General features: G+C 40.3%; 1 protein-coding gene across 2 annotated transcripts; it reads right to left on the reverse strand.

Annotated features, from left to right (window-relative positions):
- Positions 1–254: 254 nt before the first annotated feature.
- On the reverse strand, positions 255–2431 carry LOC120026541 (ubiquitin-conjugating enzyme E2 C-like). Of its 2 annotated transcripts, none has more exons than XM_038971409.1 (7): positions 2305–2431; positions 1680–1787; positions 1461–1488; positions 1260–1346; positions 854–1058; positions 594–653; positions 255–434 (listed from the first exon to the last, which is right to left on the reverse strand). In XM_038971409.1, the coding sequence occupies exons 2-7, from the start codon at positions 1778–1780 to the stop codon at positions 397–399; spliced, it is 519 nt and encodes a 172-aa protein (XP_038827337.1). In that variant the 5' UTR covers positions 1781–1787; positions 2305–2431; the 3' UTR covers positions 255–396. The 2 variants fall into 2 exon arrangements, with proteins under 2 accessions (XP_038827337.1, XP_038827338.1); XM_038971410.1 differs by having other exon boundaries at positions 1680–1784; positions 2305–2420.
- Positions 2432–14009: the final 11578 nt, after the last annotated feature.

Raw genomic sequence — 14009 nt, forward strand, 5'->3', positions numbered from 1 at the left:
AGGTGTCAGCCCGCATAGATGGGGGAAGAAAAAAAGGTACCTGTGTAGAATACTGGGATAAATCCTGATGGATATCCAATCTAAATTTACAAGCAGCCTTTGAAGGCATTATGAACTATGCAGAGGATAGATTTTTATGGTCATTATATCCATCTTAGTGATATGTCATAAGTATTGAAGTTAGTGATAGATAAATATATTTTTCAAAGTGAAATAAAGCCAAATGTTGAGTGGAAAGTAACCAAGAGCCACAATTAACATACCTAGACATCTTTATTCACATAGAGGTCATACAAACAAAAATATTGTACAGACATACCCAGTATTGAAATGTACATAATTAAAGTATAGAAAAACACAGAAATAAAACACATGGCAGGATTGTAGGAGCTTGAGTCAGTTCTTGTAGGTTGTGTTCAAATGGACTTTGAAGGCTGAAAGAAAAAAATAATTTGCTTAATATAGTGCAAGTTTGTTTAACATCATACAACTTGACTCATGACACGAGTATTAACAGTGTGCCTCCCAAATGACCTATGGGCCCTGGTCAGAAGAAGTGCACCATGTTGGGACAGATGTGTCCATATACTAACCTTCCTGGTTATCCCAAAGCTCAGCAGCAGCAGTGTTCAATGGACTCTCAATGTTAGGCTCTGAAGACAGAGTAGTACAAAGTTAACAAATTGGACAGTGGCACAAACTCTCAAAACAATAATAAAAAAATAATAAAAACAGGTGACAACTTGGACAGTGATTTGATCGCAAAGCACTGTTAAACCTAGTTGGTTGGGTGAATTCCAGTCAACTTGATGAACTGAGTGCCATTTATTAATTTCTGTTGGAAGTGCCTTACCTCCTAATAAACTCTGGATGGACAGAAGAATGGACCGTACGTCGTACAGGGCTGACCATTTGTCTTTCAAGATATCGAGACAGATGAAGCCCTGATCATCGACGTTGGGGTGAAAACATGGCGTGACGAACTTCACTCGGGGGGCTTTGTACGGGTAGCCACTGGGGAACTCCAACGACAGCTTGTACCTCAGGCCTTCGTAAACCTAAGAATGAACGATGGAAGATTTTTGTTATACTGTTTTTGTGTGCAAAAGCATTTCACAGCAAGCGTTTGAATGTTCAAAGGAGTTATACCGTAGACCTTGTTGGCCATGTTCATATGGTATAGGGTTATTGTTCTTAAAATCTGAGCAACTACTGAGGCTGTACTTTTCATGCTGGAGTAGAAAGTAAACACGACTTACTGTTCCCTGCGCTCCGTCTATCGTTCCTATCCACTTAAAAAGGTTGTCAGACTCCGGGAAAGCGGAGATCCCTTTATCTCCAGACATCTACATGATGAAGAAATAAACATCAGATCAAGGAAATAGCAATTCTACAAAATATGTTGATTGATATCTCCAATTGTGATTATAAAGAGATGGTCCTACATGGGGAACACTTACCATTAGTGTCATCAGTTCTTGTTGAAGTCTAGGGTATAAAAAGCAAAGATTCAGAAATGCCCAAACTTTTTACCCCAACTAGCCTATGCACAAATAGTGGCACCAATCAAATTACAAAATACTGTTTGGTTCCTCCACTTACATGTTAACGTTACTTTCCTACTAAAGCTGGGAACTAAGATCAGCTTAAATCTAGATGAACAAAACTAAATGTCAAACCTTTTCGTGACTGAGCCCTTTGCTGCACTCCCACCGGTCTCAGTGCCTTTCAGAGCTGCTGTGGATGAGGCTGCTGCAGGGTCCATATTTTGAGAGGCCATACTTCTACTGGAAGAACAATCGAGAGGACGATAATTAGCTAACGTCGGAAACTAAACTAGCTTGCTAGTAAAGACAAATATTAGCTACTTAAACACTCAACTGCACGGCATTTTGCTTCGCGCCTGCAAGCAACTAACCAGGGTGTTGTCATGACGTTAGCTGGATTTTTAAATTGCGTAGTTATCCATTTCAGCTAGCAAGGCATAGCTAACGTTAGAAATGTTTGCATTGGCTAACGTAGGCCACATATCCTGGGCTAGGCACAACACAATTTACCACGGTTAGCTAATAATACATGAGTATGTTTGCTAATAATGTTAGCTAGCTAGTTAAACATTGTTACAGCGCAAATGCAAGCTACATTAGCTAGCCAGCTAACGGTTAGCTGAGTGAGTGTTATCTTGTTGCAGCATAAAACAGGTTGAATGACTTCTTTAGCCACCTAACGTTAGCTAAATAACCAACTTAGAACAACCAGCCCCCAACAAAAATAAGACTCAAATGTTGCCATAATGTAACTTGCCTGATGTGTCTGTTCTGTCTTCACCAACTCAGTTTTTCTGCTACTGAGATTTTCAAACTATGTAGATATCCCGCCCCCGTTTAAATGTTATTTCTCAAAACGGTGTCACAGCTCTGTTTGCGAAAATAACCAATCGCAACTTCATGTTTTAAACAAAGCAACTCCGTAGCAACCGTTTGAAAGAATGCGCCTACTAAATACTTCGATGTGATTGGGGGAAAGATCATTCGGAAGTGACAGATTGCCAAATGGTTGGTCCGAATTCATTTCTACAGGTCTGTGCTATTTGGCATCCTTGGGACGACCCTAATCTTAACCTCTGTCTACACCCACTGGTATATCGTGCTGGGGGGCCATGCGCCTGTCACAGAGGTCAAATTGTTTTAAATTAATAATTCATTTAATTTAATAGTTCATGACAGTAACCCTCCAAAAACAATTTTTTTCATAAACCTTTTTTAAATTCCATATATGTACTAGTAAGCGAAGTGTTTGTTTATTGGGCTTCATAGTGTGACTGAAAAAGTGCCCCAGGACATGAAAACCTCCCCCCAAAAATTCTGATTGAAAGTATAATGCTGGGCATACACTACATGATTTCTTAAATCTTAACAACTTGGATGTGCTCACATTTCTCTATTTCCTTGTCCCAAATCCTCAACCCCAGGACATGGGTGCTCACGTTACACAATGATTCCTATTTGATCCTGCCCTCCTCTTCTCCGTTGTCTTAGGGAAAAAACTCTTACATGCAAACAGCAAGCTGCTTTATAAGTGTGCACATTATTATGTGCAGAAACATCACCCCAAAAAAAGACTGAGGCGTAGAATTTGCACCAGCAGATGATTGGGCAGACATGGAGAATATGGATTTATATTCTACAGAGGGAATTGGAGGTGAAAACTTTTAATATTGAAAAGGCAGCTGCATTCTCTCCACAACTCCACCAATCTGTCATCATTGTGGCTAAACCCTGCCTATTTCTACAATTTATCTTCTTAAAATCTGATTTTAAATTTAACCCTAAACTTAACCAGGTTAGGTAAACCTTAACCCTAACCCTAACCTTGCTTACTTTATGCCTAACCCTAACCTCAAATTAAGGTTTTCAGAAATGTTTACGATATAGCCTATTTTGACATAGTGGCTGTCTTAAACTAGTGACAACCTGCATGTTGTTGCTTTCCTCTTAGCCATCCTTGTTTTGGTCTCCAATGCTGAGTGCTCATTGGCTCTTGGCAGTAGTCCTTGTCCAATCGCGTCGTAGCAATGCTCATAATACAAGATGCCAAAATTTCTGACATGCCAGAAAATTATCAGGACATCTGACAGGGGTCTGGAGAACAGAAAGGCCGGCATCGGTGCGTCCTTACCTTGCTCAAACTACGCGAATCCCAACGTACTGATCCTGCACATGTTCATAGAATTTCAACCCGATCATGAAAAGTTGTCTCGGACGGCAAAAAAACGTGACAAATTCGTGGCGAAGTCATGTAGTGTATGTCCGGCTACCGGGGATATCGGCAAATAGACGCCATGGTCAAGGCTACAACGGCGCTAGTGCGATGAGTGGAGCTTACGCAGCTTTTCAAAGCTCATATCAGACCGCGAGCCTAATGCTTCTTATGTTTACTGAACAAAAATATAAATGCAACATGTAGTGTTGGTCCCATGTTTCATGAGCTGAAATAAAAGATCCCAGAAATGTTCCATATGGCCAAAAAGCTTATTTCTCTCAAGTTTTGTCCACAAATTTGTTTGACATCTCTGTTAGTGAGCATTTTTCCTTTGCCAAAAGACTCCATCCATTACACAGATGTGCTGGGGACAATAAAAAGCCACTCTAATATGTGCAATTTTGTCACACAATAACAAATGTCTCAAGTTTTGAGGGAGTGTCCAATTAGCATGCTGAATGCAGGAATGCCCACCGGAGCTGTTGTCAGATAATTGAATGTTCATTTCTCTACCATAAGCCACCTCCAACATCGTTTTAGAGAATTTTGGCAGTACGTCCAAACGGCCTCACAACAGCAGACCACCTGTAACCACGCCAGCCCAGCACCTCCAAATTTGGCTTCTTCACCTGCGGGATCGTCTGAGACCAACCACCCGGACAGCTGATGAAACTGTGGGGTAAAAGCCTTATTGTGGGGAAAAACTAATTCTGATTGGCTAGGACTGGCTCCCGAGTGGGTGGGCCTGTCTCCCAAGTGGGTGGGCCTATGCCCACCCATGGCTGCACCCATGCCCACCCATGGCTGCACCCTAGCCCAGTCATGTGAAATCTATAGATTAGGGCCTAATGAATTTATTTCAATTGACTGATTTTCTCATATGAACTGTAACTGTAAAATCTTTGAAATTGCTGCATGTTGCGTTCAGAATAGTTATTTAGTTTAGAAAACAATCTCACTGCAAAAGTGACAGTTGCAGGGATGGTTACAAACAGCTTGAGTGCCGTAGCAACATCAGGGAAACTGGGCAGAAAGGAGGAGTGCGTCAAATACAGCAGTTCAGTAACATCTTTAATTGAGCCGCTCATTCTCCTTGATTGCCGGCCTCAACATGTTAAAGAGATTAACTGTATAGGAAGCTCCAGGGACAGGTCGTCTGGATACTGGGCAGCCAATAAAGTGGCATATGCAAACAGATTAACATATAACAGTTTTTGAGGGCTTGAACAAAAAGATCTGTTTGCGATTTTCGTTCAAATCAAATCAAATTTTATTTGTCACATGCGCCGAATACAACAGGTGTAGACCTTGCAGTGAAATGCTTACTTACAAGCCCTTTACCAACAATGCAGTTAATAAGAAAATAGAGTTAAGAAAATGTTTACTAAATAAAGTAAAGTAAAACATTTAATTACATTTTTAAAAATAAACACAATAAAATAACAATAATGAGGCTTTATACAGGGGGTACCGGTACCGAGTCAATGTGCGGGGGTACGGGTTATTTGAGGTCATTTGTACATGTAGGTAGGGGTAAAGTGACTATGCATACTGGTGAACCTGCTTTGAGTTGTGTGGTTGCAATATCAAGTCCCTTATCTCTGGTATATCTTGGCATGCATCTTTCAAGACTACATCTGCAGTGCAATGAACATATAATGCCCAATGTCTCAGGAAAGACTGCCTGGGTTGGCAATACACAGTATAGAAAACATTTGGGCCCACAACCTGGACCTACAGATCGTGGTGAAAACATTTGCACACAAAAAAGGAGTACTTCAGGACACAAGGGGAGTCTCTCAAGTTGGACTTAATTTGATTTAGGCCCATTTTAATTAACCTTGAATTTTGCAGCCCATTTATGTAGGCTATTAGCCAGACAACAATATGCCTAAATAGTGGCTGAATTTATCCTCAAGCCAGCTACTTTTTTCCTCATTGTTAGGATATTTGATGTGTAATGTTTATTAAAAAGTTCATAAATAGCACACCTAAATCACAGCTAAAGACAGTATGGGGGTGGCAGGTAGCCTGACGAGTAGAAGCGAATCCCTGAGCTGACAACCTCCTCCCCCCCCAAAAAACTTGGGGTTGTCCTTGGGCTTTCTGTAGCCACGAACCCTGTCGTCGTCGCTGTCCTCCATAATCTCCTTCCGTCTGTCGCCAAGGAAGGGTTTCGCATCTCCCCATCACTTCATCCCATGTCCAGAAATACTTCCCTCTTTGGGCTTGGTCCTGGTTTGATGGGATATTCTGTCACGTCCGCTGGAATAATTATTGGACCAAGCTGCAGCGCGATAGGGTTTCCACATATTATTTATTAGAAACACACAAAACAACAAAGAAATAAACAAACAACGAACCGTAACTAAGAGGTGTAACATACACTAACTCAAAACAATATCCCATAAAACACAGGTGGAAAAAATGCTACTTAAATATGATCCCCAATTAGAGACAACGATAGCCAGCTGCCTCTAATTGGGATCATACCAAACACCAACATAGAAAAACTAAACTAGAACTCTATATAGAAAATAATAACTAGAAAACCCCCCCAGTCACGCCCTGACCTACTCTGCCATAGAAAATAAGGGCTCTCTATGGTCAGGACGTGACACCCGCACCTATTTCAGTCAAGCATTGGACGTCCCAAGGATCCCGGACCATTTTCAACGGTAGTCATCCACAAATGAAAACGGGAAAGTCCATGGGTCGTCCCAACTCTGACGTCACCCCACTGACATAGCGGGAAGTAGGGGTACTGAGGGTGCTATAACGGCATTTTCTATTGCATCAGGATTAATGCTGAATGTTTCTAAATGTGAAATCTTATGTTTATTTGACTCTGATGATAAAGAAATTGAAAATATTCCTGTAAAGGACTGTGTTAAATATTTAGGAATACATCTGTCAAAAAACCACTTAGTCAGACAACATTTGAATTTCTCTCCTAAAATTAAGAGAACTAAAAATATATTTAATAATTGGCTACAAAGAGATCTTTCTATACTTGGGAGAGTACTTCTGTCCAAGGCAGAGGGACTGTCTCGTTTTGTGTACCCCTCATTATCGTTATGTGTAAATCCAGCTACTTGTAAAGAGATAAATAAGACCTTTCTTGACTTCATCTGGAAAAATAAGTCTCACAAACTAAAAAAAATCTGTCCTTTCTAACAAAAGAGCTGAAGGCGGTCTAGAAGTGTTGGATTTTGTTGACATAAATAACACTTTCAAGATAAACTGGCTGAAAAAATGTTTGCTCGATACTGACTCAATATGGTATTTCATTCCAAATAATGTGTTTAATAAATTGGGAGGTCTTCGATTTTTACTGAAATGTAATTATATTCCTGAAAGATTACCTGCTAAATTGGCTAGGTTTCACCAACAAGCTTTAATGGCCTGGAAAATATGTTTCCCCTCATAAAGCTCTTTTGTGGAATAATTCAGACATTACTGTAAGGAATAAGTCATTGTTCTACCCCAGGTGGCATGAGAGGAATATTGACTTTGTTCTAGATATTTTCGACAACAAGGGTAATATTCTCACATATGAACAATTTATAACAATGAAAGCGTTTCCAATACCTTTCAGAGAGTTTATTTCTGTGTTCAAAGCCGTTCCCAGTGGTCTAACTACACTTATGAAAAGTCATCTTAATTTTGGGAATGATCACAAAGTTTATCCAGAACTCAGATTGGAAGGCGTGGGCTTACTTGAGAAATCTTGTTGTAATAAATATATAAGACAAATTCTTCATTCACAAAACCAACTTACACCGAGAGGAACGTTTTTCTGGAACATGCTTATTCCTGACATTGTCTGGAAAAATGCATGGTTAAGGCCTTACAAATACTGTATACCAAACAAAGTTAAGGAAGTGCACTTCAAAATTTTACATAAGATATATCCATGTAACTATAATTTCCAAATTTGTGGCTATTGATGATATCTGCATTTTCTGTGAAAAAGAAGGTGCGAATCTGTCTCACTTGATCTTTGAATGTAAATTTGTGTCAGAATTTTGGGAAAACCTTGCAAAGTACTTATTTACCATTATGAACACTGCCTATAATTTTAACATAAAAGATATAATATGTTACTATTGCAATGATAACAAAACCACTGAAATTATTGTTAATTTTTTTATTCTTGTTGCCAAATACTTTATTATACACAAACAAAAATTCCAAAATTCTATACCAAAATTACCAATTTTTCTGATTGAATTTAATTATCTTATTAAAACACTAACCCTAGTGAATAACAACAAGAATAACACCTTCATGAATCATTATAATAAGATATTTTCAGAGTGAATATAATTGTACTTAAATTGTTTATTTTTTGTATTTTATTTTTATATTTTTTGTATGTTTGAGCACTGTTAATACCTGTGTTTGGTTTGCTAGACATGTTTGATGTAGCAATTTAAGTTGATTTTTGTATTATGAATAAAATACATAAAAAAACATTTAAAAGAAAAGGGGTACTGAGGGTGCTGCAGCACCCCCTGATAAATCAGAAAAGTACTGTATGGCCTTTACTACTCCCGAGTGGACCAAAATAGCCATTACACAAAAAAAAAAACATCTTCCCACAACCATGCCCATTGAAGTTCAAATTTACAAATGGTTAAAAGGATACTTTGAGATTTTGGCAAGGAAGCCCTTTATCTACTTCCCCAGAGTCAGATGAACCAGTGGATACCTTTTTTATGCCTTTGCGTGCAGTTTGAAGGAAGTTGCTAACTGGTGTTAGCGCAATTGCTAACTAGCGTTAGCGCAATGACTGGAAGTCTATGGGAGCTGCTAGCACGCTAGTATATACCATAGACATCCAGTCATTGCGCTAACACTAGTTAGCATTGACTCACGAAACAACTTCTAACTTCCTTCATACTGGATGCAGAGGCATAAAAATGGTATCCATGAATTCATCTGACTCTAAGGAAGTAGATAATTAAGTGATAATACCCGAGAAGCAGTGGTGGGCCGTCAGGGCCAGCAAGGCCTTCTCTGCTGGCCTAAACATCATCAGAATATAATTTTTTTTTAAATATATTTTCCCACAAATATGTATTAAATTATTCCCCAGAGTAAGAGTTATACTCTTCATTTCATAGCTTTCCTCCTGGTTGCACTGCTTCCAGCCCCAGGTTGAGATTTGGAGGGCTGGTCTTTATGTTAGATCTTTTATCCAATCATATTCAGCCATCATGTGTTGCCAGGGGTCTAAAATCTGCCCTCAGGCCTTCAGAATCAACAGTGCGGGCGCTTGTAGCTTAAAGTGAATGGAAATGAAAATTGTGTAAACCAATCAGCTTTAGAGTTGGCTATTGTACGCCTGCTGGCTGGCTCCAGTGTTACACATGAGCCAGCTAGCAGGCGTAGTGCGTGCACGTCTTTTGATTAGATTACCAATATTGAGAGGCAGGTCCTATGGGCAGGTCTATGCAGAACCTCAGAACTAGGAAACTGAATTTGATAAACGAATTATTTCGCGTACTACTAAGCTGTTTTTTCAACCCACAATGGCGGAAGGAGGAGAAGATATCGATTTGGTCGAGGATATAATTATAACGGAATTCTCAAGACAAACTTTTCAAGAAAAGTTAGACATTGTAAGGAGAGGTCGCCCGACGCCGACGCTACAAAGCCTGTCACAGGCGGGAAAGGGGTTCGTTCGCCACTTTCAAAGTTCCAACTACGAGCGCTATCAATGGCTCACAGGCTCCGAGAAGCACTGCAAACTGTACTGCTGGGAATGCCTATTATTTGCAAGTGATCGATTTGGTGTTTGGAGCCACACTGGCTTTGCAAACTTGAGTTGTCTAACCAAGGCAGCAACGAGACACCAAAGTACGGCTGGGCACTTACAAGCAATGGTGCTTTTGAAAACTTTTGGGGACACCCGAGTGGATCTACAGCTCAACGAACAAGCGTGCAGGGCAACGGAGCTGCACAATGAAAAGGTGAAGAAAAATAGGGAAATATTGAAAAGACTCATTGATTGTGTCATGTTTTTGGGTAAACAGGAACTTTCATTTAGGGGACACGATGAAAGTGCTGACTCCACAAACAAAGGGAACTACGTGGAGCTTCTTTCTTTTCTTTCTGAAAGCAACACAGATTTACAATACTACCTGTCCACTAACAAAGTGTTCATTGGGACGTCAGGCAAAATACAAAATTACCTAATTTATGCTATTGCTGAAGTGATGGGAGAAGAGATCAAAATGGAGATTAAAAAAGCTCCCTTTGTTGCTGTTATGGTGGACGAGAGAACAGATGTGGGAAATGCAGCACAGCTCTCACTCGTCCTGCGTTATGTGACGGACACAGGAGTCAAGGAGCGATTTATCCGATTTGAAGATGTGACAAGCGGCAAGCGAGCTGATGACATTGCCGCTCTTATTTTCCATTTCTTGGAGGAAAATGAATGTAGTCTGGATAAAGTTGTGGCACAGTGTTTTGATGGCGCAGCAGTCATGGCATCTGGACTCAATGGGGTGCAGGCCAAAGTTAAGGAGAGGGCACCGATGGCCTTATTCATTCACTGCTATGCACATCGACTAAATTTAGTACTGACTCAAGGAGCCTCAAAGCTTAAAGAATGCAAGGTCTTCTTTGCCAACCTCAATGGCCTTGCAGCATTTTTCTCATGATCCCCTAAGCGCACGCAACTGCTGGATGACATCTGCAAGCGTCATCTTCCTAAGGTTGCACCAACGAGGTGGCAATATACATCTAGATTGGTCAATGCAGTCTTTGAAAAGAGAGTTGCCCTAAAGGAGCTGTTTAACCACTTACTGGAACATCATGATGACCATGACGGGGATACTGTGCTTATGGCTGATGGATTTAATGCACGTTTGGATGATTTTGAGTTTTGTTTTTTGCTTGAAACATTCAATGGGATTTTTATCGGCTATGAAAAGCCAACTGAAAATTATTCATGATTATTATTTGACCATGCTTGTCACTTATGAACATTTTTGAACATCTTGGCATAGTTCTGTTATAATCTCCACCCGGCACAGCCAGAAGAGGACTGGCCACCCCTCATAGCCTGGTTCCTCTCTAGGTTTCTTCCTAGGTTTTGGCCTTTCTAGGGAGTTTTTCCTAGCCACCGTGCTTCTACACCTGCATTACTAGCTGTTTGGGGTTTTAGGCTGGGTTTCTGTACAGCACTTCGAGATATTAGCTGATGTACGAAGGGCTATATAAAATAAACTTGATTGATTGATTGATTTAATTATTCGGATGTGCTTTTTGGAATTCTACAGAAACAAACTTTGGATGTACAATTCTGCCTGACAAGGGTGAACTAGTTTTGTGACACAATTGAGCGAGAGAGGCGCAGGTTCAGTCAAATCTACGATGACGCATCTCAAGTTCACCCAGCGCACGCAGAGGCCCAGCACAAGGAGACCCTCGCACATACTACCAACAACTCCACAGCAATATTCTGGGGAACATTCTTTGCCAGATACGAAACAGGTTTCAAGACCACGAAAAATGTATGTTTCTCTCCCTCCTGGACCCCCAGCACTTTCAGACCTACCGGAAAAAATTCTCGCAAACAGCCTTCTCCAGCTTAACAGAGAGTCACGGAACACTGTTCGACCTATCCAAGCTAAAAACAGAACTGACTGTAATGTATACTATGACTGATTTTGAAGGGAAAAGTCCCTCTGATCTCCTTAAGCAGAAAAATCTGAATGAGGACATGGGGCAACTTTACACATTGGCATGTGTGAGTGACTATCCCTGTGTCCACGGCTTCTGTCGAGCGGCCATTCTCGGCCTTAAAGCGAATCAAAAGTATTCCAGAAATGCTACTGGACAGACTCGGCTTTCAGCATTAGCCTCCATGTCGATAGAAAAGGACTTATTGGTGGAACTAAAACGCACAGATAGACTGTACAACAGAGTCATTGAAGTCTTCTTGAGGAAAGAAAGGAGGAAGGATTTTGTGTTCAAATAATCAGTCTTTGGTGAGTAGGCATACAATGCATTTTATTTTTTATTAAATGTGTATGTATGTTTCGCATTTTATTTCGTTAATATTAAATAGCCTATATATTAACAAAATAAAATGGCAAATAGCCTATGTTGCAAATAATTTGTTTTCTTTCTTTTATTTTCAGTGAATAGTTATGTGTCTTTATCATCACGGTGAAACTGCTTTGGGTGCGACAATGCGCTGTTTAGTGAACACACTGTATTTTTTTTGGGACTTAAAGCTCAAAGTTTGTGGACCAGAAATGGATAGAAGAAGAATATTAATATAACTCTGTTGCACTCGACTATGTTCTTGCCTATTAGTTGAACTGTACTGTATTGTACTCTTCCCCTGCAATTCTCTGAATATAAATGTCAATTTCAAGGTGACGCAACGCCTGGTTATACTGCGTTTCTGTCTAAATGTATAGTGTCTAGAGCCATGGCATCATAATGATGGTAATAAGAGGTGGATTAATTCGGGTGGGACTGTGTAGGACCTCACTGAAGGCCCAGGCCCCAGGCACGCCACTGCCGAGAAGCCGGTGTTTGGAGGATACATTGGCATGGGTGTTGTTAGTAAACTGTGCCAATATATCCTCCAAACACTGGCTTCGAGGGCATTATCACTTATATACAACGGATTACCAACATATTCAAATAATGATTTAGATATTTTCATTAAAAACCTTATTTTGATTAATTTATTCATACTATTTCATCCTTCCACAAGATATAGTCTGACACAAACCTAGGGTTGCTACCGAAGCCAGCTGGTCGTTTGTTCTATCGGTTCGGTTGCCAGAGACGCAACCCAGTCATTAAGTATTTTTGTTCTGTATATATGGACGTTCATTCAAAATATTCTATTGCCATACTGGCTGGCAACGTTCTTATCCCTTCCTTCCTAGCTAGCTAGCCAACAACGGCTAACTTACAGTCACATCAAACAGTGCAGCCAGAATAACAACAAAGTAGCTGCATTTGCATTAGTTTAAGCTGTTTTCTAGTGTAACTTATTTGGATACACCCATAACAATGAGCTAATAATGTGCAATTTCACCTGACATAGAAAATTTGCTCTCTCGTCAGGACACTGTTGTTCAGAGGAGCTAGCCAACAACACAGCTAACACAATCCCTTCAAACTGGAGCTGGAAAGACTGCAAACTAGCTGCACTTAGTTTTGTTTAACCTGTTTTCTATTGATAGTCCTTTGTATATATCCATAAAGATTATGCTGATGTAACAGGGTTTTATTGGTGATTCCCCTTGCCACTTTATTGTTAAGCCAATGGGTTTTTGGTTTTAGTTTTGTCTTGCCTTCACCTACTCAACATGGCATCTTATTGGCTGGTTTGCGTAGCTTGTTTACGAGGGAGGATGTTTCAGTTAGAATCGTCCCAGTGAACAAGCACCAAACCAGCGGTAAGTTGTTGGTTGCAAAGCACTGTACGTCAAAAGTGATTTTTATACTCCCAAGTGATGATTTAAATGTACAATTTATATCAACCGGTTTGTAAATGTTATTCGAACATCACACATAAGATGCAGTGTTTTTTGGAGAATATTGGTTGTGCATTTTGTTGTAAAGAATTCCCGCCAGTACTAGCTAGCAACTTACTGTGTCTGGTGGGGGGGGGGGGTTCATATATTTTGTACAGTGCGTGAGTGCAGAGTTGGATGGTGAGCCGTGCATTGCATGACGTGCAATTTTGTGCTGTTCCTATCAGGTACATTGTTAAAGATATTATATTGTAATTGTATTATTTTGGTAACTACATGCCCAGTGAACAAGCACCAAACCAGCGTGCGTGAGTGCAGAGTTGGATGGTGAGCCGTGCATTGCATGACGTGCAATTTTGTGCTGTTCCTATCAGAATAAATCTCCATGACTGGTGCTACACGTTGGAGTTCGTGTCGAGGATTGATTGTACACAACGCAAGAAGAGTACTGTTACACTGATTCATGATTTCGACTGGCTGAGAAAAGCTGCCTGTCGGTCTCGTCCCGACTCCCGACACGTTCATTACTATGGGACAGCTGGAGATCGAATTTGAATATTGAAACAATGTTGCAAATGTCGGAGACAAACAGCTAGGTTTATACAAATGAAAAGATGTGTGATAGTATGAATGCGTCATAACTAAAAGCCATCTGTGCTTTGTTCAGGTCAGCCTACTACCTTGCCAATAAGGACAGGCCTTATTCTGACCACTATGATCTACAGTGCATTT

This window comes from Salvelinus namaycush, chromosome 2 (assembly GCF_016432855.1).
Source record: "Salvelinus namaycush isolate Seneca chromosome 2, SaNama_1.0, whole genome shotgun sequence".
NCBI lineage: Eukaryota > Metazoa > Chordata > Actinopteri > Salmoniformes > Salmonidae > Salvelinus > Salvelinus namaycush.